This window comes from Scyliorhinus torazame, chromosome 16 (genome assembly GCF_047496885.1).
Source record: "Scyliorhinus torazame isolate Kashiwa2021f chromosome 16, sScyTor2.1, whole genome shotgun sequence".
NCBI classification, from domain to species: Eukaryota; Metazoa; Chordata; class Chondrichthyes; order Carcharhiniformes; family Scyliorhinidae; genus Scyliorhinus; species Scyliorhinus torazame.
In genome coordinates this window covers 119,879,857-119,903,784 of record NC_092722.1, presented here as the reverse complement: position 1 = coordinate 119,903,784, position 23,928 = coordinate 119,879,857, and the positions used below count along the sequence as shown (strand labels likewise).

Sequence of the window (23,928 nt, the reverse complement as noted above, 5' to 3'; positions counted from 1 at the left end):
ATCCACCGGCGGCACAACGGGCCGGGCTCACCCAGTTGCGGGTGGACGCGTGTCTATCGCAGGCCATGGAGGATGATGACAACCCGCCTCCGATGAGCTCCTGGCTCTACATCGTTGGACTATGTCTGACCCATGGCCACAGTACCACCATCCACCCGGACCATCCCTGCATGCGGCTGTGACACTGCAGCGCACGGTCCCGTCCTCTGCCCGGGGGATGTTGATGGCGGCCCAGGGGGAAGGGGGCAGCCTCACCTGGGGCTGAGGTAAGACCACCCGTCACACACACACTTGCGCTCAACGTACATGACACGCCCGCACACTTTGGACAGAGCACAAAGGCAGCTTCGGTAGGTGTAACATTGACTTTAATAACCAAAGGAGTTCATGCACGTGCCCTAGCCCCTAAAACTCATCTGTGCCCTGCACCCGTGCCAACTTACTCAGTGTCTAATTGTTTGGCCTTACGGGCCCTTTGACTACGTCTACGTGGTTCCCCAGACGGTACAGCAGAACTGGAGGTGGACTCCTGTGATTCCTGCCCTCTGACACCGGATCGCTTTGGCGGCCGTTTCCTGAGGCGTCCTGGCCTAGATGGGCCAGGCTGCGGCCCGGGCGACTGGGATGGCGAGCTGCCAGCCTGTCCTGCCCGTTGCCCACCCGATGCACCTGGGACGGAAGGGGGGGAGTCCGAGGTGTCGCGGTGTACCGGGACCTCCCCTACAGAGGGAGCCGGGACGGACCACACCACCTCCTCCTCCCTCGGGGTGCCCGATGGCCCCCAGGCCTCTACATGGGTGGGGGATGCGAACGGACTGGCCATCCGACGCGCCCCCGACATCTGGCGCTGCCAGTCCTGGAGGCCCGTGCTGGTATCGACAGGGGTCTGCAGGTTTGCAGCCATGGAGCCCAGGGGGTTGTCGAACCCTGTCTGCGACAGTGCGACGCCAGCTCGCACATGGCCACTGGCGCCGATGCCCTCAGCGATGGCCTGCTGAGACTGGGCCATGGCCTGCAGAGACTGGGCCATGGCCTGCAGAGACTGGGCTATGGCCTGCTGAGACTGGGCCATGGCCTGCTGAGACTGGGCCATGGCCTGCTGAGACTGGGCTATGGCGTTGAGCGCCTCTGCCATCTGGCGCTGGCACTGGCTCATGGCCTCCTGTGAGAGGGCAGCCATTTCCTGGGCCACAGACGCCGCCTGCATGGAAGGCCCCAGGCCTCACAAACCGTTCCCCATGTCTGACACCGTCGCACCCATTGCCTCCACCGCGGACGCCACCCGTGCGGTGTCAGCCTGGGTGGCACGCATGACCGGGACCACTCCCAGCTCCTGGACGCGGGTGGACTCCTCCACCTGCGACCGCAGCCGCCGCAAGCCACCCGTCACCCTATTCGCTCATCTCCGTGTCGGTGGTTGCATCGGATCTATGTGTGGGTGTGGTAACTGCAGGAACCCGGGATCCATCTGGGCGGCAGATGTTCGCTTGGCCTGGGCTGCCCTCCGACCGCCCGGTCCCTCTGCTGCTCCTACCTCCACCTGCTGTACCGGGACGGCTGTGTTGTGCGCACCAGTGAGTGTACCAGACGCCTCATCACTAAAGTGCCCAACCGTGGTGAGTGTTTCTGCCATGGTGGAGGGTGTTGGTGACAGCAGTGGCGTTGTGTCGTGCTCTTCGTCCCACTCTGAGTCCATGGCACTTTGGGGTGGGGGTTCGTCTCCACCCATCCACTCTGAGTCACTGTCCGGTATTTCGTCTTCCCGGGTAGGGGTGTCCTGGGTAGTGCTGTCCCGGGTAGTGCTGTCCCGGGTAGTGCTGTCCCGGGTAGGGGTGTCCTGGGTAGTGGTGTCCCGGGTAGGGGTGTCCTGGATAGTGGTGTCCTGGGTAGTGGTGTCCTGGCTCAGATGTGACGGGGGCCTGTGGCTGCCCCCCTCATCGCTGGGTGGTCGCTCCCGCATGTGACGGGGGTGTCGTCTCCCTGTTGCTCCAGGTCTCTCCGTCTCCCGTGGTGTGCGAGGGGCATCCTGCGGGCGTCGCATGCTGGAGGGTGCGGGTCTCTCCGTCTCCCGTGGTCTCCGAGGGGCATCCTGCGGGCGTCGCATGCTGGAGGGTGCGGGTCTCTCCGTCTCCTGTGGTCTCCGAGGGGCATCCTGCGGGCGTCGCATGCTGGAGGGTGCGGGTCTCTCCGTCTCCCGTGGTCTCCGAGGGACATCCTGCGGGCGTCGCATGCTGGAGGGTGCGGGTCTCTCCGTCTCCTGTGGTCTCCGAGGGGCATCCTGCGGGCGGTCTGCATCTGCGGGGATGGGTGCCTGGACGTTTGGTCCTGCGATACACAATGAAGCATGCATGGTTAGACATCAGGCAGTGATCAGGTGATACGGGGGAGGGGGATATAGGGGAGGGGGGATATGGGGACGGGCTGTTGGTGGCTCACTTGCTCGTGGGGCCCCGACCTCTGCATCAGCAACCTCCTGGTCCTCAGGTCCGCCAGCCAGTTCCAGGGCCCTTTCCTCGTGTACGGTCAGTGGCCTCTCATCAGCGGGCCCTCCTCCAGTCCTCACATGCTCCCTATTGTTGTGTGCGCGCTTCTCCTGGGAGGGGGGGGGGGGTGGTGGCAGGGGTAAAAGGCAACAGTGTTAGGCAGGTATATGAATGCACGCCATCGGTTGCGCGTGCATTGCAGAGGTTAAGGTTAGGGCTGGATTCACTTGGGGATATGGGGGATATGGGGGAGGGGGGATATGGGGGAGGGGGGGATATGGGGGAGGGGGGATATGGGGGAGGGGGGATATGGGGGAGGGGGGATATGGGGGAGGGGGGATATGGGGGATATGGGGGAGGGGGGATATGGGGAGGGGGGATATGGGGGAGGGGGGATATGGGGAGGGGGGATATGGGGGAGGGGGATATGGGGGAGGGGGGGATATGGGGGAGGGGGGGATATGGGGGATATGGGGGATATGGGGAGGGGGGATATGGGGGATATGGGGGAGGGGGGATACGGGGGAGGGGGGGATATGGGGGATATGGGGGAGGGGGGATATGGGGGAGGGGGATATGGGGGAGGGGGGATATGGGGAGGGGGATATGGGGGATATGGGGTAGGGGGGATATGGGGGAGGGGGGATATGGGGGATATGGGGGAGGGGGGATATGGGGGAGGGGGATATGGGGGAGGGGGGATATGGGGGATATGGGGAGGGGGGGATATGGGGGATATGGGGGAGGCTCACCCTGCCTGCTCTGACGAGGTCGTTCACCTTCTTGTGGCACTGGGTGCCTGTCCGTGGTGTTAGGGCCACAGCGGTGACGGCCTCTGCCACCTCCCTCCACAGACGCAGGCTGTGGCGTGGGGCAACTCTGCGGCCGTGCCCGGGATACAGGGCGTCCCTCCTCTGCTCCACCGCGTCCAGGAGCGCCTCCACATCGCGTGACTCGAACCTCGGGGCTGAGCGACGGCCAGCCATCAAGTCGGGTGTTGCGGTCGGGTGTTCCGGTCGGGTGGGGGGGAGCTGCGCGGCCTTATGAGCCGTCACGCCGTGCAGCGCGTATGACGCTGCACGGCGTGAACCACTGCGCAAGCGCGGATCCCGTTACGTCGCTGCTAGCCCATTTCGGGCCGCAGACTATCGGCCCATTTTTATGACGTGACGCAAGTGGGATTTGCGCCGTTTTTTGCGCCGATCGGCGGAGTTTCCGCCGATAACGGAGAATTTCGCCCCAGAAGTGGGGATGTTCGTAGATGACTGCACAATGTTCAGTATCGTTCGCAACTCCTCAGATAATGAAGCAGTCCATGTCCAAATGCAACATGAACTGGACAATATCAAGGTTTGGGCTGACAACTGGCAACTAACAATCACGCCACACAAGTGCCAGGCAATGACCATCTCCAACAAGAGAGGATCTAACCATTGGCCCTTGACCTGACCATTACCATCGCTGAATCCCCTACTATCAACATCCTGGGGGTTACCATTGATCAGAAACTGATCTGGACTAGCCATATAAATGCTGTGGCTACCAGAGCAGGTCAAAGACCAGGAAACCTGGGGCGTCATTCTCCGACCCCACGCCGGGTCGGAGAATGGCCGTTGGCCGCCGTGAATCCCGCCCCCGCCCCCGCCGAAGTCTCCGCTCCCGGAGATTGGGCGGGGGCGGGAATCCGGCCGCGCCGGTTGGCGGGACCCCCCGCTGGATTCTCCGGCCCGGATGGGCCGAAGTCCCGCCCAGAAATAGCCTGTCCCGCCGGCGTAAATCAAACCTGGTATTTACCGGCGGGACCAGGCGGCGTGGGCGGGCTCCAGGGTCCTGGGGGGGGGGCTCGGGGCGATCTGACCCCGGGGGGTGCCCCCACGGTGGCCTGGCCCGCGATCGGGGCCCACCGATCCGCGGGCGGGCCTGTGCCGTGGGGGCACTCTTTCCCTTCCGCCTCCGCCACGGCCTCCACCATGGCGGAGGCGGAAGAGACTCTCCCCACTGCGCATGCGCGGGAAACTGACAGCGGCCGCTGACGCTCCTGCGCATGCGTCGGGAAACTGACAGCGGCCGCTGACTTTCCCGCGCATGCGCCGCATTTCCGCGCCAGCTGGCGGGGAAACAAACGGCATTTCCGCCAGCTGGCGGGGCGGAAATCCCTCCGGCGTCGGCCTAGCCCCTCAATGTTGGGGCTAGGCTGCCAAAGATGCGGAGCATTCCGCACCTTTGGGCCGGCGCAATGCCCGTCTGATTGGCGCCGGCTTTGGTGCCAGTCGGCGGACATCCCGCCGTTGGGGGAGAATTTCGCCCCTGTTGTGAGTAACTCACCTCCTGATTCCTCAAAACCTGTCCATCATCTACAAGGCACAAGTCTGGAGTGTGATGGAATACTGTCCTCTTACCTGGATGAGTGCAGCTCCAACAACACTCAAGAAACTTGACACCATCCAGGACAAATCAGCCCGCTTGATTTCTACCTCTTCCACAAACATTCAATCCCTCCACCACTGATGCATAGTGGCAGCCATGTGTACATCTACAAGGTGCACTGCAGAAACTCACCAAGGTTCCTTAGGCAGCACCTTCCAAACCCATGACCACTACTAGGCCAAGAACAGCAGATAATCGGGAACACCACTGCCTGGAGGTTCCCCTCCAAGTCACTCAAAATCCTGATTTAGAAATATTTTGCCGTTCTTTCACTGTCACAGAGTCAAAATCCTGGAACTCCCTCACTAACAGCACCGTGAGTGTACGTACACCTCAGGAACTGTAGCGGTTCAAGAAGGAAGCTCACCACCACCTTGTGAATGACCCCTAGGAATGGGCATTAAATGCTGGCCTCGCCAGTGATGCCTAAATCCAGTTAAAAACATTTTTAAAAATTATATGGTTCATTGGTTCTGTAATGCATACTGGGTGATTGGGGATGGCGGATGCGGGAAGGGGCATGGAAGGGAGATCGAGTTGGGATAGGAACATGAGGTAGCACAGGGACATGGGAGGGGCATGGGGGCCATGGAGTTGGCATTGGGGACATGAAGTGGCATGGAGAACATAGAAGGGGTTTGCAGGCATAAGGGTGGCAAGGGGACAATGAATGGAACTTGGGGAGTGGGTGGGTGTGATGGATGAGGAGGTGGGCCTTCTAACCAGCCTGCCTCTGCACTTGGCTGTCTCCGTAGCTGTGGCTGTCTTTGTAGTGGTATCCAAACTGCTCCCAGGTCAACACAGCCAACTCAACCCCACCCCTACGTCCTCAGAGCAAAAAGAGTGCATGCAGAGTCGATGTATATTGAGTTGGGTCTGTTGAGTCAGGCGCTTTCCTGACTGAAGCTTCCCATCTTGATAGCAAAAATCCAGTCGCTTGTCTTTATTCTTGAATGGTGAGGCTTATGGCCAAAATCTATTTAGAAATCATTTTCTCCACTACTGTGCAGTTGTTATAACTCGGAGCTCAGTTTTGGAATGAGTGATGGGGAATAGAATGTTTACACGGTTGTTTGACTGAATATTGCAGTGGATAATTTCCAAATATTTCAAAGCCATTGGCCTTCAGAGTAACTATTTGATCATCAGCATGTTTACAATAAAGTACTTTTTTTTTGTTTGTCCACATATACTTATATTTAAAAATGGAAGGTCATTAATTGCCAAAACTTTCAATGTGCTCTTTGGGCTCCATTATCCAGGTTCCACTGGGTTCACTATCAATCTATTTCTGAATTAATACTTGTGCTCTTTTGCACCCCCTGCTTTTCCCACTTTGTAGAGTTTCCTCTCACACATACGATAGATTCGATAGAGACTTTCCTTCTCCTCCCCTAACGTAGTTCAGGAGAAGAGTCTCACTTTCCTGGCATAACCATTCTCAAGTAGTAGGACGGGCTGGACTATTTCCACTGGAAACTCTTTCACATTGTACTCAGGACACCCTTTCAGTAGGTTGAATAGTCGGTGTCTTTTTCTGAAGGTGGTACAGAAACTTCTCTGGTACTTGTCCATCCTTCTCCCTCATCCGTCTTGCAGGGATGTCTCAAGCTTGTCAAGTTGTTGCACTTGGCACAAATTCTTGGCACGGAATTCACAATGCTACTGGAATTTACTAACTTTGCCTGAGAGAGAATGTACTCTGCTCAAGTGGATGTTGGAAAGAGAACACTTAAAATACATCAAGTTCTGGTCACCTGCACTGTCACTGCCATTGTACTGCACAGGAAATAAATCACTGGCTAGTTTTTTTTAATATAATGCCAAATTTCAAACACTGTCTGGTAACCCTTCAGTTATCAGAGATATGTCTGCTGTTGACCTTTTTCTTTATCTGGCTGTTTTGTTTCATTTATGAATAAGTCCAATTGTAAAATCTCAAAGTTAAGAACTGAGGACAAGTGATTGTTGTTTGTTGAAGACTTCAATTTGAGACTATTTCCTTCCTGTAATTATTTCTTTCATCTCTTATAGATGTTACAATCTTTGTCAAGTTCAGACTATCACCTTAACCTATATCTTGTTTTCTCTTGGCCTTGTTTATCTCCCTGTTTGCGGTTATAATCAATATGCTTCTGTGTGGCAATATCCACAGCTGGAACGTATACTTAAAAACCATAACTTCCCCAGTACAGATGAGGGTGCAGTTGTATTTCTGGTTCGAAACTTTCTGTAGAGAGCAAAACTCAAGTAGCACATTCAAGTCACACTGCTCACTGTACCTTGCACTGAGTTCTCGATGCGAGTCCCAATGTCTATTCGCCTTATGTGGTGGCAGCAAATATGGAGAAACTCCTAATTTTTAAATTTGAGAACAAGGCATTAAATCAAGTGCTCCCTTAAAGTTCCTGTTGAATGTGAATTAAATGGAAATGATACAGGAAAATTAAAAAAGTATTAAGTAATGCTTGAAGATTGCTTCAAAAAGGACGAAAAGACTGAAATGAAGTATTTCTTCCACATCATCATTTCTTCCATCTGAACTGTCTCCTTGAAGATGGCTAAGATATAGTTTACATTCACAGCTTTTATCTTAAGATAGCAGTAGTGAGGCTAATAAGAATGTTGAGAGATGAGACACCAGAAGGATTTAATTGTGTTTGTTCCCTTAAGTGTTTTCAACAGGCTGCAATTAGCTTGTGAATTTGTGAAATCAATTTTCTTCGAGTACCAGGATAAAATAATTATTTTTATCATCTGTATCAGACATAGTGGCTGGGATTCTCCGATCTGCGGCCAAGTTCAGACGGCGGCGTCACAAGCGGCGCGAGCCACTCCGGCGTCAACGGGCCTCCAGGCCCAGGTATTCACCCCTTCCTCGGGGGCTAGTACGGCGCCGGAGTGGTGTCCGCTGCTGCGGCGCTCGAAAGCCGGCGCGCCACAGCCAGCGCGGTCCACGTAGGTATGCCACGGCTGGCGCGAGTCTGCGCATGTGCGTGGGATTCCATCTCCACGCCGGCCCCTGGGCAATATGACGGAGCCCTACAGGGGCCCGGCGCGGAGGAACATAGGCCCCCCACAGAACTAGCGTGCTATCCGATCGGTAGCCCCCCACCGGAGTCAGATCCCCCCGCCACCCCCACCTGGATGGCCCTCGCAGCCAGAACTCCGAGGTCCCGCCGGATGGGACCATACGTAACCCATGCTGGCGGGACTCGGCCGAACTCGGCGGGCATTCGGCCCGTCGAGGTGCGGAGAATCGCCGGGGGTCGCTTTCAACAGCCCCCGACTGGCGTGGCGGCGATCCTGCGGGCGCCCGAGAATTGGAGCCGGAGAATCGGTGGGCCGCCGTCGGAGCGGCATGGCACGATTCTTGTGCCCCTCCGGTGATTCTCCGACCCGGCGCAGGATCAGAGAATCCCTGCCAGTGTTCTGGTCATGTCCAGATGTATAACATTTTTAAAAAAAATCTTCATTGTGGAACTAGATCTCAAATCCAATGATATCAAAAAGAACATTTCAACTTAGATTGAAATAACAAAAAAGAGACATGCTGTTAAAGTTTTTCATTTTGCACTCATCAGGATGAGTTGCAAGAATCCCAAGTTTCAAAGGGGGCATAAATTTACGAAGTCCTCAGAAGGTGCAGTGTACCTCGCAGCAACCTTCTAAATGTGGTCTAACACTATACTTGAGTTACACTGTATGTAGTGAGGAGCAGTGTGAAACTTTGTACTTGAGCACTACCAGCAGTGGTGTCAGCCATAATTCAGGGCTTAGTTTTCTCACCTCTCAATCAGGAGGTGTGATTTTAAGTCCTGCTCCAGGGAATTGAGCATATGGAGGGCATTAGCTATGAGGAGCGGTTGAATAAACTCGGTCTGTTCTCACTGGAACGAAGGAGATTGAGGGGCGACCTGATAGAGGTCTACAAAATTATGAGGGGCATAGACAGAGTGGATAGTCAGAGGCTTTTCCCCGGGGTAGAGGGGTCAATTACTAGGGGACATAGGTTTAAGGTGAGAGGGGCAAGGTTTAGAGTAGATGTACGAAGCAAGTTTTTTACGCAGAGGGTAGTGGGTGCCTGGAACTCGCTACCGGAGGAGGTGGTGGAAGTAGGGATGATAGTGACATTTAAGGGGCATCTTGACAAATACATGAATAGGATGGGAATAGAGAGATACGGACCCAGGAAGTGTAGAAGATTGTTTAGTCGGGCAGCATGGTCGGCACGGGCTTGATAGGGCCGAAGGGCCTGTTCCTGTGCTGTACGTTTCTTTGTTCTTTGTTCTTTGTTGATTGAGGCTAATCATATAATGGTGCAGGTACTGATGAATGCTGTATAATTGGAAGTGCTGAGGATGAACAGAGACATTTTCCTGGTGTCCTGTTCAATATTTATCTCTAGGCTCACATCACTAAAAGCAGGTTATCTAGTTGCTTTTTGTAGAGCCTTACTGTGCGCAAATTGACTGCTACATTTCCCGCATTACAATACAGACTGTGTTTCAAATCTGCCTAGATATTCAGTTCACCCCTCTAATTTTGCTGTTGATGTTAGTAGTCTCAACAAATGATCCATTGCAGGAACATAAGCAAGATAAATATAATGCAAAATTAAATATTATGACATACATGTTTGTGTATTGATTGGCAAGAGCAGGGATGGTGATCTTGTATACGAAGAGCTGTCTTTGGTCAGGACCGATTGCAGAGTGAAGCTGGTAAACTGGCTGTCCCCAGCTATTTTTCTGGCATATATCTTCTAAGATCTGGATTAAAACATAATTACATTTTTTCCCCAGGTCAACATCATTGAACAACTTAACTTCCACGAAGCTTAGAAACCTTTGGGAGGAACATATAAAAGCTCTTACCTGAGATGAGTGCTTCATTCCTTGTGGTTTTAGGGTCACTGGGTTGGTTGGAGTGAGCTCCATTCCGGGCAAGAGATCGTAAAGTTTCTCCTCTTGCCGTTTGTCTGTTTTCACGTGGTAACCTGCATAACCACGCCCAATACCCGTGTAAGCCAAATAACCTCGTCCTCCTAGCCCTCTAACTCCTGCAGCCCCTACAGGTACATTCATGTAAATTTCTAGGAATGCAAGAAGGCATCAAACTGAATCACCAGAAATCACCTTGATTCTCATTTTAAAATGAAAAGGCTGAACCTCGATCATCAAGCTGGTTGAAAGATGGCGTCCGTGCATTAGATAATGGCATGTGCATCTCCCACTTCGGCACTTCACGTGGTGGTATGAAAATTAAAGAGGAAATGACTTTGGTGAAATATTTCCCTTGATTGCAGGCCATGGAGAAATATCTTTCAGAATATTGCTTATGTTTGAGGTTCAGCATTATTTATAACATGCACAGATTAAAACTGATTCTGTTTTTGTTATTTCCATATTGAATGCAAAATCTGATAGCAAAACATTGCCATTCAAAATACGAGACATTTTGATTAGATTTGCGATGTCTTTATGGAAATCTGATTTTAATTTTGAATTTGTGAGTAAAGAAATCAAAGTACCTGTGATTAGTGATTGAAAACGATACCCATTCCAAGCTTGGCATGCTTTGAACGTATAACCACAATACTCTTCCTTTATGACTATAATCATTCATCAAAATTAAGCTGGTTCCTTTATAAGACACCACACATATTCTAACAGTATTTACTAATGTGCAAACAAGAAAAAGTACTTTTCTTTAGCTCAAGACATTCCCAATGTATATTATCCAAATTGCAAATTGTCCCACTGTCTGAATTTTAGTTACACACAAGACTTTTCAAAACATATTGCAAATCAGCATCGTGTTCAAATGCTTTCAATTTTAGGGTGGCATAGTGGTATTGTCACTTTCCAGCAATCCAGAGACCATGAGTAATGTTTTGGGGACCTGGGTTCATATCCTGCTTTGACAGATGGTGAAATTTGAATTCAATTTTTTAAAATCTCAAATTAAAAGTCTAATTATGACCATGAAACCATTGGCATAAAAACCCATCTGGCTCACTAATGTTCTTGAGGGAAGGAAATCTGCCATCCTTACCTGATCTGGCCTACATGTGACTCCAGATCCACACAGCAATATGGTTGTCTCTTAAATGCCCTCTGAATGGCCGAGCAAATCACTCAGTTCAAGGGCAATTAGAGATGGGCAATAAATGCTGACCCAGCCAGTGGTGCTCACATCGAATAAAATGTTTTTAAAAAATTGATAAATTCACACATTTACTGCAACAACTGAACTGTTTTCAGTCACATCACTCATTAACTTTTTTTTTGCACCATTTATTTTGTTCTGAGTCAGATCTGTAACTCTTTCTTTCCAACACATTTGTTTGTCCTGATTACACATGGATAGAAATGGACAAAGTAAATGACTGCCTTTAGCACAAATAATAAAAGCATCCAATTGAACATAAAATTGGAAAACTATTGCATTTCAAATCTTTCTTTTCTTTGAGTGGTATGGTCGAAAACTGCACCGATACACCAGTGAACTGTGTTATTAAGGAGAACGTAGTCTTATAGTCGCCCACACAATAGGCAGGATTTTCATTTCAGAGTCCTGATTACGCTGTTGGGATTAAATGCAGGTCAGGGACCCTCAGATGCCAATGCCCCCAAGGGAGATCTTGGAGGATGCAGACAATTTAGTTGCCTCTTCCGGGAGCACTGTTCAAGAAAAGGCAGCAGCTAGACTCCCGAGGCTGGAAAGCCGATAGGAAATCCCCCAACACTGAAGGATTGGCAGTTTAACAGTCATAGTTCATAGATAGATAGTTCATAGAATTTGCAGTGCAGAAGGAGGCCATTCAGCCCATCGAATCTGCATTGGCCCTTGGAAAGAGCACTCTACCGAAGTCCACACCTGTACTCTATCCCCGTAATCCCACCGAACCTTTTTTGGACTCTCAGGGCAATTTAGCATGGCCAATCCACCAAACCTGCGCATGTTTGGATTGCGGGAGGAAACTGGAGCACAGGATGAAACCCACGCAGACACGGGGAGAACATGCAGACTCCACACAGCCAATGACCCAAGCCAGGAATCGAACCTGGGACCCTGGAGCTGTGACGCAACTGTGCCAACCATTGTGCTACCGTGCTGCCCTAGTCAGAGATGGGTACTGCCAATGTAGGTTGGAGAATGCAAGGGGGGTCTCAAGATTAAGAAATTTCAATGTTTAAAAATAAAAAGTGATCTCAGCTGCCAGGCTGTGATTGTGGAGGGGGAACCTGGACAGGCTGCAGTCACAGCAGTGGCCCTCCATGTCTGGGGTGGCGGTTGTGAAGTTAAATTTAATGAGAGATCTCACCATTCTCTTGATGGGGCCCTCATCTTACGCTAGTTATGGCCCCAGGGCACCATACCAGCAAATCTGTCCACTTCGTCCTGCACTTTTTCCCAGTCTCATTTGTACATCATACATACACACTGACCATTTTGATGACTGAATACTTTCCAGGCCTTTCAACCGCCAAAAAGATTTAGTATTGAAGGGGGAGTGGTTTTAAGATGTTAATCTAGTTCAGTGATGCTATCATTTGTTGTATTAAATTTTCCTAAACATCTATTGCAATTTGATTGATCCACTTTTTTCTCTCGAGTCAGAGCTCTCCAAATAACTGTCAATGGTTGTGTGGCCTTTACGCTTTGCTTTATTTTTAATCAATCTGAAGTACCTGTGGTGTCTCTGGATTACAAGACTAATGATACATCCTGAATTCTGTCACTGATCCTTGATCCCATTTTCTTTTCCGATTTTACAAAAGGAATTCGTAAGCTGTTAGTGGCTTATAAAGGCACCAGCTCCTAACATTTAGAATCAATACTGTTGTCGTACTTGTGATTTCTGCTGTTATTGTAGGATAGTTGCCGAAAGTTGCAATTACCTCTCACGGAGGGAGCCCGTATCATCCCCCTCGCACTGAGATGCCCCTTATTTGGGAACCGCAGATTGGGAATAGCAGCGTAGGCTTGGGGTGCATAGAAAACAGGAGCCCCAAGGTAGGCAGCTGCAGGATCGTATACCTGTCCTAAGGTGTAGGTATATTCTCCTTGCAGCAAAGCCCCTCGGCCGCCCGTGCCTCGGGTATAACGCACGTAGCTGTCCTTATCCACAGGCTTGGCGAGCGTGACCTCAATCGGAGAGCCATCTAACACCTTCAGGAATACACAGAAAACATGTGTTATCATCAATATCTTCCAATGCATAACTCACAGTTTGCCTTGGTTATTAGAAATTCCAATAATACCTTTCCATTCATCCTGTTCATTGCATTAATCGCATCTTCTCGGGTAACAAAGTGAACAAATGCATAATCTCGGATTTTCTTGACTCTTTCAACTGTGCCTGAAAGTGAACACATTTGAGCCAAGTTCATGTCCATTGAAACAGCCATTATATCCAACAAAGTCCTAGTCATGATTAAATTGCCCAACCATTTGCACTGTTTCAGTCAATTCTGCCCAGAAAGCACTGATGTCTCGGTGGAGCTTCAAGGCCATTGTACAGGATAAAAATCATGAATCTGTTGCATGGTGCAAGATCTTGTAATTCCATATCATGCTATGTTTGAATGTGCGATCACACTAATTCAAAACATTGCATTTTACAAATCTCATAATGGTGATCGAATAAACTTCTTTCATGGAATTAATTTGCCCCGTCAACTACAAATATGAACACCTGTAATGAATGTACAAAAATAGACCATCTGTTCCAGTGTGCCCTGGAGAACAAAACCCCCACCCCTTGCCACCACAATGTCCCACCATCCTTCCTCCTCCCCCTCCACACACACACACACACAGAGCACACACCTCACCAGCAGCCATGTGATCTCTTGGGAGAGATAAAAAATTCTGATTAAAATTCCGAATTACTAAAACCCTGCGTCAATTCAGGAGGAAAAGAAATTCCCGGACATGACAAATCTAAAAACGTTCATGGGATATTGGCCTTTATCGCAGGAGGGCTGGGATTTAAAGGGGTAGAACTTACGTTACTGCTGTACAGAGCACTGCTTACATCTTATCTGAAGAACACATTCTGTTCTGAGCGCAACACCTCAGGAGGAATATATTGGCCGGGATTCTCCGAGCCCCTGCGCCACATTCGTGCCCGGAGAATGGGGCATTGGACCCACGACGCCTTCGCGCGATTCTCCGCCGACCGGAGAATCGCTGCCAGCCGTACGCGCGCGGCCGAAGCGGTGCCGGTCAGGGGCCGTTGAAAGAGGCCCCTGACCTTGGCGATTCTCCACGGTCGGCCAGCCGAGTTCCCACCGGTGTGGTTCTCGTATGGTTCCACCCGGCGGGAGCTCAGCTTCGCGGCTCTGGTGGCCGCCCTGGTGGGGGGAGGGGGGATAAGTCTCCGGGGAGTGCCTCCACGATGGCCAGGCCCGCGATCGGGGGTCAACGATCGGTGGGCACGCGCGATCTGGAGGGGGGGTTACCTTCGTCTGCGCCGGCCCGCTGTGTGGGTCCGCCATGTTTTGCGAGGACGCCGCCTCAGCTGGCCGCCGCGCGCATGAGTGGACCCGCGGCCGGATGTGCAGGAGCTGCGCGGCGCACGCCGGGGCTCTGCAAGCCCCTTTATAAATGGAAAATCACCCCGGACATTTTAGAAAAAAATCTGGAGTGATTCGAGCCCGTTTTCTGGCGGGGGTGGGGACATAGCCCCATTATTGGAGAATCCGGGCCATTGTTCTTGCTCGGTTGCAGAGCAGACACCCCAGAATGATACTTGGGTTAAAAGTGTTAAACCATGAGAATGGGTTGTACAAATTGGGTTGTATCCCTTGAATTTTCTATTTTCCATTCTTGGGTTGTGTGGGGCTGCCCTTCAGAATGTGATGATGAGGCGCCTTCTTGAGCTGCTGCAGTCCATCTAGTGTAGTTGACCCATGGTGCTGTTAGGAAGGAAGTTTGTGGATTTTGACCCAGTGACGGCGAAGGGAAGGCGATACAATTTCAAGGCGGGAAGTTGCATAATCAGGAGGAGTATTTGCATGTGGTGATGTTCCCATGCGTTTACTGCCCTTGTTCATTTAGGTGGTAGAGATCAAGGGTTTGGAACGTGTTGCAAAAGAAGCCCTGCAGTGCATTGGAGACATACACACTGAATGTAAAAGATTAAGGGGTAATCTAATTGGGGTGTTAATGATGATCACAGCAGTTGATAGGATAGGTAGTGGTCATTTCCTTTCGTGGGTGAGTCCAGAACAAGGAAGCATAATCTTAAAATTAGAGCCAGATTGTCCAAGGTACATCTTCATAAATTGTATGGTGGAAGTCTGGCATTCTCCCCCCAAAAAGCTGTTGAAGATATGCCAATTAAAAATATCAAGATTTAGATATTTTACGACTTGTGCTACATTGTACACAGTGAGTTGACATTGCTCCACTAATAATATAAAATTCACGTACTCTAAAATCTGAATGAAGACATTTAAATCAGATTGCAACCTTTCCAAATCACACAATGCTAATATTCAAATTGTGCTGTTCGTACCTGGTTTGATGCTATTAAATTCTTTTTCAATCGCTTCTTCACTGGTTGGCAGCATAAGATTACGTACATATAAAATTTTGACTGACGACATTGTTTCCTCATCAACTTCAACCTCTGGTTCAGCCCAGTCCACTGCTATTGGATGTCCCCATAATTGAATCCTTCCTAAATTGGAAAGGCAGCATGTTTCAATTGTTAAGCCCTCTATTAAATGATAAAACAAACACCATAGAACCCCCATAGTGCAGAATGAGGTTACTTGGCCCATTGAGTCTGCACCGACCCTCCAAAAGAGCTCTCTACATAGGTCCACTCCCCTACCCATTCTCCACCACTCCATCACCGAACCGACACATCTTTGAACACTAAGGCGCAATTTTAGCATGGCCAATCCACCTAGCTTTGGACTGTGGGAGGAAACCGGTGCACCAGGTGGAAGCTCACGCACACATGGGGAGAATGTGCAAACCCCACACAGACAGTCGCCTAAGGTCAGATTTGAACCCGGGTCCCTGGAACTGTGAGGCAACAGTGCTAACCACTGTGCCACCAGGTCCACCAGTGGTATGAGCCAGTTACAAGTTTGTGTTGTATGATTCAGTATTTGAAAATGTTGGTTTTGGTTATTATAGACATACCCAATGCTCCCTCTAAGCTGCACAGCAACCTAGAATTCAAATTACATCGGATTACATAGGATATACTGCACAGAAACAGGCTATTTAGCCCAACCGGTCCATACCCGTGCTTATGCCCCACTCAAGAATCCTCTCATCTTTCCTCAATCTTGTCTATCAGTATAACCCTCTATCCCATGTCCCTCATATGCTTACCTAGTTTTGCCTAAAATGCAGTGACATTATTCACTTCAGCCGCTCTCTGAGGCAGAGTTCAACATCCTCAACACTCTCTGGGTAAAGAGGGTTCCTCTGAATTCCCGATTAGATTTCATAGTGAGTATCTTTATTGAAGGCCTTTAGTTATGCTCTTCCCCACAAGAGGAAACATTCTCTCTATATAATTGCAAGAACCTTGATGATGTGTTTTCCAAAAGGATAAAGAATATGAATTCTGAATCCAGTTACTAAAGGGGCTGGTTTAGCTCAGTGGGCTAGACAGCTGGTTTATGATGCAGAACAAGGCCAGTAGCGTGAGTTCAATTCCCATACTAGTCTTACCCGAACAGGTGCCGGAATGTGGCGGCTAGGAGGTTTTCACAGTAACTTCATACTTGTGATAATTAAAGGTTATTATTATTATATAATTACACAACATTTATACAATATTTACAATGCAGAAACCGGCCATCCTGCCTAGCTGAGCCATGCCAGTGTTTAGGTTCTGCACCAGCCTTCTCCCATACTGCTTTATCTAACTCAATCAGAATATCCTCTTACATTTTTACATTATGCACTTTTCTAACTTTCCCTCAAGATGATATTCACCTCAACCACTCCCCACAGTTGTGAGCTCCAGATTCTCACCACTGTCTCTGTCAAGAAGTTTCCTTTGAATTCCTTCTTGAATTTATTAGTGACTATCTTTATATTTAGGATTCCTATGGATTCCTCCATAAATGAAAACATCTCTCTCTGTTCAATTTATTGAATTGCTTTATTTGGCTGGAATTTGGCACCAGGTCAAGAGGATCTCCAGGCAACCAGCAGCAGTGATGATACCAAGTGGGTACCGAATACACGTAGCCTTCTTTAAGTTACCGCGTGTGCGTGGGCGTGCAGAATAATTTAAAGGGCCCGCATTTATGTATGAAAATGCCACAGACAGCAAAGAAAATTATGAACAGCTGCTCACCTTGGGAAACCTGCAATGGAAATTTGTACACTCTAGTACAAGATTTACACCTATCTGCAGAGCTATCAAGCATGAGTGACGCTCTTCAAAGAGCAGATATATAGTTTTAAAATATTTTGAAATATTATTATTTCCTCTAGTTTTATTATTAATATTTTTATTGAGCTTTTAACATTCTTTATCACAAAACCAACACGTATATCAACAAAAAGGAAGTTCCAACAGACAACTGTAACAGTAGCCCGCCTTAAGAAAATACTTCTCTTGCAGACGTTACATTGCCAGACTTGGTCAAAACATATATTAAAGTGGTTCATGTACAGTGTGGTCTGAGATTGATCTGCCAACAAACCGGTCTGTTTAGGTTTTTCTCCCCTCTGCCTGACCCCATGATCCTCTTGGGTGGATTCATCCCCTTACCTCCCTTCCACGCCCCTCCCTTGCCCTCCCCCTTTCTTTCTCTTCCTTGTTGCATGACTTGCTCTGCATCCGCCACCCCAATCCCGCCTTTATTGGTTGCTGGCTGAGAACAGGTCTACAGCTCTTGAAACAAGTTGGCGAATGGCTTCCAACCCATGCATGGCAAATTTTATCTTCTCCAGCCTGGGAAATTCCGCCAGGTTGGACAGCAGGTCTGCAGCCTTGGATGGTGCTGCCGATCGCCAGCTGTTCGCATTTGTCCTCCACCTTCGGGGAGAACCTGCTCATTCGGATTCTCGTTAGGTGCTCCCTGTGCACCACCATTATTTATGTTAGGCTCAGCCCTGCGCATGTGGAGGTGATGTTTGCCCTGTGCAGTGCTTTGATTCATAGTCCTCCCCCGATCTTCCTACCTAGCTCTGCCTTCCACTTCTTCTTTGTCTCATCCAGGGGTGAGTGTACCTCTTCTAACAGTCATCCATACATGTCCGTGCAGTTTCCTTCCCCTCAGTCTCCCGTGTTCAGTACTCTTTATAATAGTGACTGTTGTAGAATGATTGGTAAGTCTGTCCTACCCAGCTCATTCCAACCCACAGTCGGTCCTTCTCCCTCAGGTGTGTCTGTTGGAGGAAGAATTCATCTGCCCTCAGACTTTTCAGATAGGTGAAGACTCTGGATTTTTTTCCACAAGGCCGTTAAGCCTCTGACGTTCCAGGTGACTATCCTGATGGGGTTTTCTGTCCCCCACCTCTCCTGCGGGGTCAACCATACTTACCTTGTGGCTGTGTCCCTGCAATCAGGGGTTTTGCTTTGTTCGGGGGCCATCCAAGATGGCCGTTGTCGCCATGTTCACCATGTGGGTGAGCCCCAGCACGTTGGGGTTTCCCTTTTTTGGGTGGGGCCATCCAAAAGTGCTGTTTTTGGTTTACTTGTTTCTGTTGTTGCTATATGCTACTGTAGCCAGTGTTCTACCCCTTCCCCCCCAGCCCCCTCCCGGTTTCCCCCTGTCTACCCCCCTTTTCCCCCTCCCCATGCCCCTAAGGGCCTCCCCCCCTTTCCCCCCCACCTCCCCTTTCCCTGCTTCCTCCTCCCTATCTAGAGTTTTCTCCCCCCCCCCCATCTGCCAGGCATTCTATTCTCCTCGGGGGCTGTGCCATGGCCCACACTTCTCCTGTACCTCCCTGTGGTAGCTTGCTTGCTAGTGCGGTGGCTGGGACTCATAGCAGACCGAAAATGAGGCAGTTCTATCCAGCGCAATTGTCCTTATTTCTTAAACAAGTTTGTGTTCAATGCTATTGCTGCTGCCTTCCCAGCTCGTGCCTGAGCACAAATCTGTCCACTTCGGCCGGTATGGTGAAGTAAAGGTCCTTCTCCTGGATGGCTACCCAGAGCTTGGTCGGGTACAGCTTCCAAAAACCGCATCTTGTTCTTGTATAGGGTTGCCTTGGCTGTGTTGAATTCAGCTTGCCGCTTGGCCTGGTTGGCTGGGTCTGCACCAATGACTTGGTATACATGGATCGAGTGTCCCTCCAACTTACAGGGTCATGTGTGCCTTGCCCAGTTCAGGACCTTCTCCACATCTTTGCACTGATGTAGCTTCGTGATGATGCCGCCCCCCACCCCCCCTCCCCGTTTTGGGCCTTGGTCGGAGTGACCTGTGGGCTCTGTATACCTCTGGGGGAATGGGGAATTTCTCTCCCCCGACCAGTTTCCCCAGCACCTTAGCCAAGTATTCCATGGGGTTCCTGCCCTCAATACCCTCCGGTTGGCCCACAGGCGCAGATTCTGGCCTCGCGACCGGTTCTCCTGGTCCTCGATCTTCCCTTTCAGAGTCCCCTGGTTCACCACCAACCTTGCCATTTCTGTCTTCAATGAGGCGATTCGGCCACTCTGGTCGGTAGCTACTTTCTCCAGCTCCCTGATGGTTGCCTCCTGCGTCTCCAGTCACTGCTCCGTCTATTCCAGCGCCACCTTGAAGGGGGCCAGGATGTCTGCAACTGCCATCTTCACTGTTGCCATCATCTCTAGTTTGATGGTATCTCGGTGATTTAGGAGGCTACTGGCTCTGTCACACTCCCTATGCTCATTGTCATCCCGTCCTTTCTTTACAAGCTCTTACTGATCCTGCCGTCTTTTCGCCCCCTCGAATTGTTTGCGGGATTTTTTGGTAGCTGTGGTGGTCTTGAAGGAGGATGGGGAGGGGACGGAGGGGCGGTTGCGAGGCGGTGGGGGTGGGGGGGGGTTGCAGAATTTAGGAGCCATTTGTTTAGGCTAAATTCCAACTTCCAGGAGGACAGGCACCTTTCCTGCGTCCGCCCAGCACATCCTTGTCCAGAACTGTCCTAGTCAGCACAGATACGATGGATTGAATGCCCTTCTACGTTTTAGAACTGCACATTTTCCCAAATTTTTCAAGAACCAGTGTAAGGGTCACCACAGGATTACCAAACCAGGGTCCTTTCCAATAAATATGAGGCTCCCCTCAACCCCCCCTCTCCCTGTCAGGATGATCTTATTCCAGGGGTTCCTGTCCCTCACAAAGAAAAGGGTCCTCTCCCTGGATCTTGCAGGCATTTAACTAAGGGTATGTTTACTCGGTAGCATCAGCCTTAATGTGATGCCGTTTCTCATTTTTAACTAAGCCGTACAATGTAATTCCAGTTCAGAGTAAAATGTTACTTCTTGGAGGTTTCTGAATTTAAATATTTAGATATTAGGTTGCTGCCGGGGGCAGCCTCTAAGCGTTTACATTTCGACTTCTGGGAGAAAAGATCTGCCTGTGCTTGTTACCACGTATTCACCAAATTCACTTCCAGTCACAAGACGTAAGTTTATCGAGGCAGTATAAACAAGGCACAGTCATGGAGGAAGCTAACTTTAGGACTATAACAGCATAAAGGCTCATAAAAATGACCTAACCTTGCAACATACTGAGAGGCAGGGATGAATTAGATAATAGCAGAAAATGTCCTTTATAAATACACATCTAGGGGACAGAGGTTTGAAATGAGCTAACTTAAAAGGAGATAAATTCACAACCCTGTATTTTTCCAGTGTGAAACCTTCCAATTTTGCATTGTAATCTTCACTTTCCCAGATTGCAGTGAAACAGCAGCCCCTTCCCAATAAGCTACAGTGCAGCTCAATGAGACTAAAAGCTGGCCCTGGCTCAGATTGACGTGATCATTGATTAGCTGGTTTTATGCTCATTCTCCGCAACTGAGTGAGATTATGGGATGAACTTTCGAATTGTGCAGAGCCACTGCTCTACTGAAAGTATCTCCCACCTACTAGCAGCAGCTGAATGACATGCCAAATTTAACCCTTACCCCCAATTTATTGCCACCGCTCCACCACTCTGCACTTGGAACAGTCAGGAACAGTTTACGGAGTGGCTGCTAACTAGGGAAGATTGGTGGCTATTGACCACTTACTAGATTTGTGTAAATCGCAGGATAGGGCTTCAGAAAGATTCCACAAATGGGGAAGGCCATGGCTTCCATTGTTTGGCAATCAGGAATGGGAGCCTTGGTTGGAGAGCTTCCTCCTCCTTATCTGGGGCTGTGAATCAGATTGTACTGTCCTGTTGTCAATCTAGCTATGATCAGCTAGCTGTTAAGTGTTCTGATGTTCATACTTCATCGTTGAAATCTTTAAAGTAACAGTGCATGTCTGCAAATCCTACAATATGGTATCTGTGCACAAATATTTTGACTTTTAACAATATTTTCCATTTTAAAAGTGGCTCCACAATAACTTTATCAATTAGTATTGAGTCAAACAAAATTAAAATCTACATTTGTGGCTGTTACTTTAACTCAGAGAGATTATCACACTGTATATGTATATTAACATTAATACGAGATCCTGGGATAGATCTCAGCTTATCTGTCAATTGCCCTTTGCAAAAACATGCTACAAAAAAACTTCAAACCTGGTAACAATTTACGCCTTGCCATAGCCGCGGCCCGATGACTATCATATTCCACAAAGGCAAAGCCTCGATTTTTTGTCTTGTCTGCCGCGCTGGGATACACAATCACATCAACGACTCCTTCTGTCACCTTCCTCATCTCGGCCAAAATCTCATCTCTTCGCTTTGTTTTAGGAATCCCACCAACGAACAGCCGACAATTGTCTACACTGGCGCACACACCCAGGAGCCGCCCGTTTCTGCAGGGAAACCAGAGACCTGGGTTACGGATCACCAGGCAAATATTCTTCATGGAATCTTACATCGTCGGAGGATGACATTCAGCCCATCGTGCTTCTGCTGGCTCCTTCAGAGATTTATCTAATTACCTTCACACCCTTGCTCTGTCACTACACTCCCCTGACCATTTTCCTCTCCAAATATAAATCTAATTCTCTTTTGATATTTGCCATTGAATATGCTTCCACTATCCTTTCAGGCAGTGTATTGCAAATAACGGCAGCAAATAAAATCCTCCACGTCTCCCGTCTGGTTCTTTTTATCGGTTCTCTAAAATTAATGTCCTCTGGTAACCGACCCAGCCATCAGTGGAACAGTTTCTATTCTTAGCACTGTAATGTATCTATATTTTGATTTTGCTTTACAGCTTAATTCACAGTATGTGTGTATTTACAATTGTTTCTTTAATCTTCTTTCACATGGGGGGGGGGGTGGGTGCAAGGCCATTGAACCTTTACTCAGCAAAACCAGTGCTCTGGTCACTCACAGTGAACTCTGACAAAAGTGACACAGAATACCAGAAGCATTTCAACAGGCTAATTCGCTGGCCCTGTAAAATTCTGATACTGTTGGGTGAGATTCCCAACAGGAGTTGGATAATAAACCCTTCAGTTTCAGCTCTCATCTTTTAGTTGGCATTCTTCAAGCTGTGGTGTCAGCCAATGATGCAGCAGGCAATAAATAGAGCTTGAATAAATGCAGGTAGGTATCAGTTGCACTTAAATAAATTTAAGTCCAAGCGTGTGTGAAAACGAACATCAAAATTCAGGTTCTGGTCTACAAACTGCTCTTGCTAGTAACACAACCTTGGCTTCACAACTCTGAGCCCATTTTGCAACCTGTGTATCGGGATGAGTGTCTCTTAATGCTTTTGGATATGTCAGGATATATGTACAAGGATCTAGCATGTGACTAACAGTTAAAACTTTCCATAGGAGGCTTGAGTGTATATGGGTGTGTGGCAGGTGATTAAATGGATAGAAATTCCAAGTGCGGGGAGGGGGAGCAGTATGGCGGTGCAGTGGTTAGCACTGTTGCCTCACACCACTGAGGATCCGGGTTCAATCTCGGCCCCAAGTCACTGTCCACGTGAGTTTGCACATTCTTCCCGTGTCTGGGTGTGTTTCAGCCCCACAACCCAAAGATGTGCAGAGTAGGTGGATTGGCCACACTAAATTGCCCCTTAATTGGAAAAAAAATTATTGGGTACTTTAAATTAAAAAAAAAGAAATTCCAAGTGCAGAGGGATTTTTGCTCCAATGCACTGGTTTCTGGTACTGCTGAAGCAGGATAACCCACACCCACGCAGTGGGTTAAATATGTTAATTTGGATGAAAGTCTTGCATTTAACCTGCTTTGCTGATTTCACTGTGACCGGTTTTGGGCCTGATCAGTAAACACGGCAGCTTCAGCAAGGCGAGGACAGCATGGTAAAAGTTAAAGCACTTCCTCCAGTTCCTGAAAGCCCCCCATCATCAGAACTCCATCTCCCAACCCAGGGTAGATCCCCAGAACTCAGGATCAGAACCCCTATGATTGGGCAACCCTCCCCCCTGCCAGGGCTGGTGTTTGGAGTATCCACTTCAGTCCTGTGGCCTCCTGTTGAATGCTCCCCATCTGACTGGAAACTAAATCTGTCAATTAGATCTGTAGAGGGACAGGTAGTATTAAGGAAGCGGGAGGAGGGCTGCAGAAGGACTTGGGCAGGTTGGTGAGTGGGTAAAGAAATGGCAGATGGAATACAATGTGGAAAAGTGTGAGATTATGCAATTTGGAAGGAGGAATGGGGAAATGCTTAGGAAATCAGAAGCACAAGGAACTTGGGAGTCCCTGTTCAAGGTTCTCTTAAGGTTAAAGTGCAGGTTCAGTGCACAGTTAGGAAGGCAAATGCAATGTTAGCATTCATATCGAGAGGTCTAGAATACAAGAGCAGGGATGTACTTCGGAGGCTCTTTAAGCCTCTGGTCAAACCCCATTTGGAGTATTGTGAGCAGTTTTGGACCCCGTATCTACGGAAGGATGTTCTGGCCTTGGAAAGAGTC

At 49.2% G+C, this 23,928-nt stretch overlaps 1 protein-coding gene across 5 annotated transcripts in view; it reads right to left on the bottom strand.

The window, feature by feature from the left end:
- Positions 1-23,928, bottom strand: part of a1cf (apobec1 complementation factor) — a 60,472-nt gene that overhangs the window by 14,801 nt on the left and 21,743 nt on the right. For 2 of the 5 annotated variants that reach the window (XM_072478939.1, XM_072478941.1), the window contains exons 5-10: positions 21,608-21,846; positions 15,442-15,606; positions 13,181-13,278; positions 12,818-13,088; positions 9,788-10,005; positions 9,546-9,682 (exon numbers count right to left, since the gene is read on the bottom strand). In XM_072478939.1, the coding sequence (XP_072335040.1) occupies positions 9,546-9,682; positions 9,788-10,005; positions 12,818-13,088; positions 13,181-13,278; positions 15,442-15,606; positions 21,608-21,846 (1,128 nt within the window). The remainder of the gene's footprint in view (positions 1-9,545; positions 9,683-9,787; positions 10,006-12,817; positions 13,089-13,180; positions 13,279-15,441; positions 15,607-21,607; positions 21,847-23,928) is intronic. The other 3 variants (XM_072478940.1, XM_072478942.1, XM_072478943.1) reach the window with 2 other exon arrangements.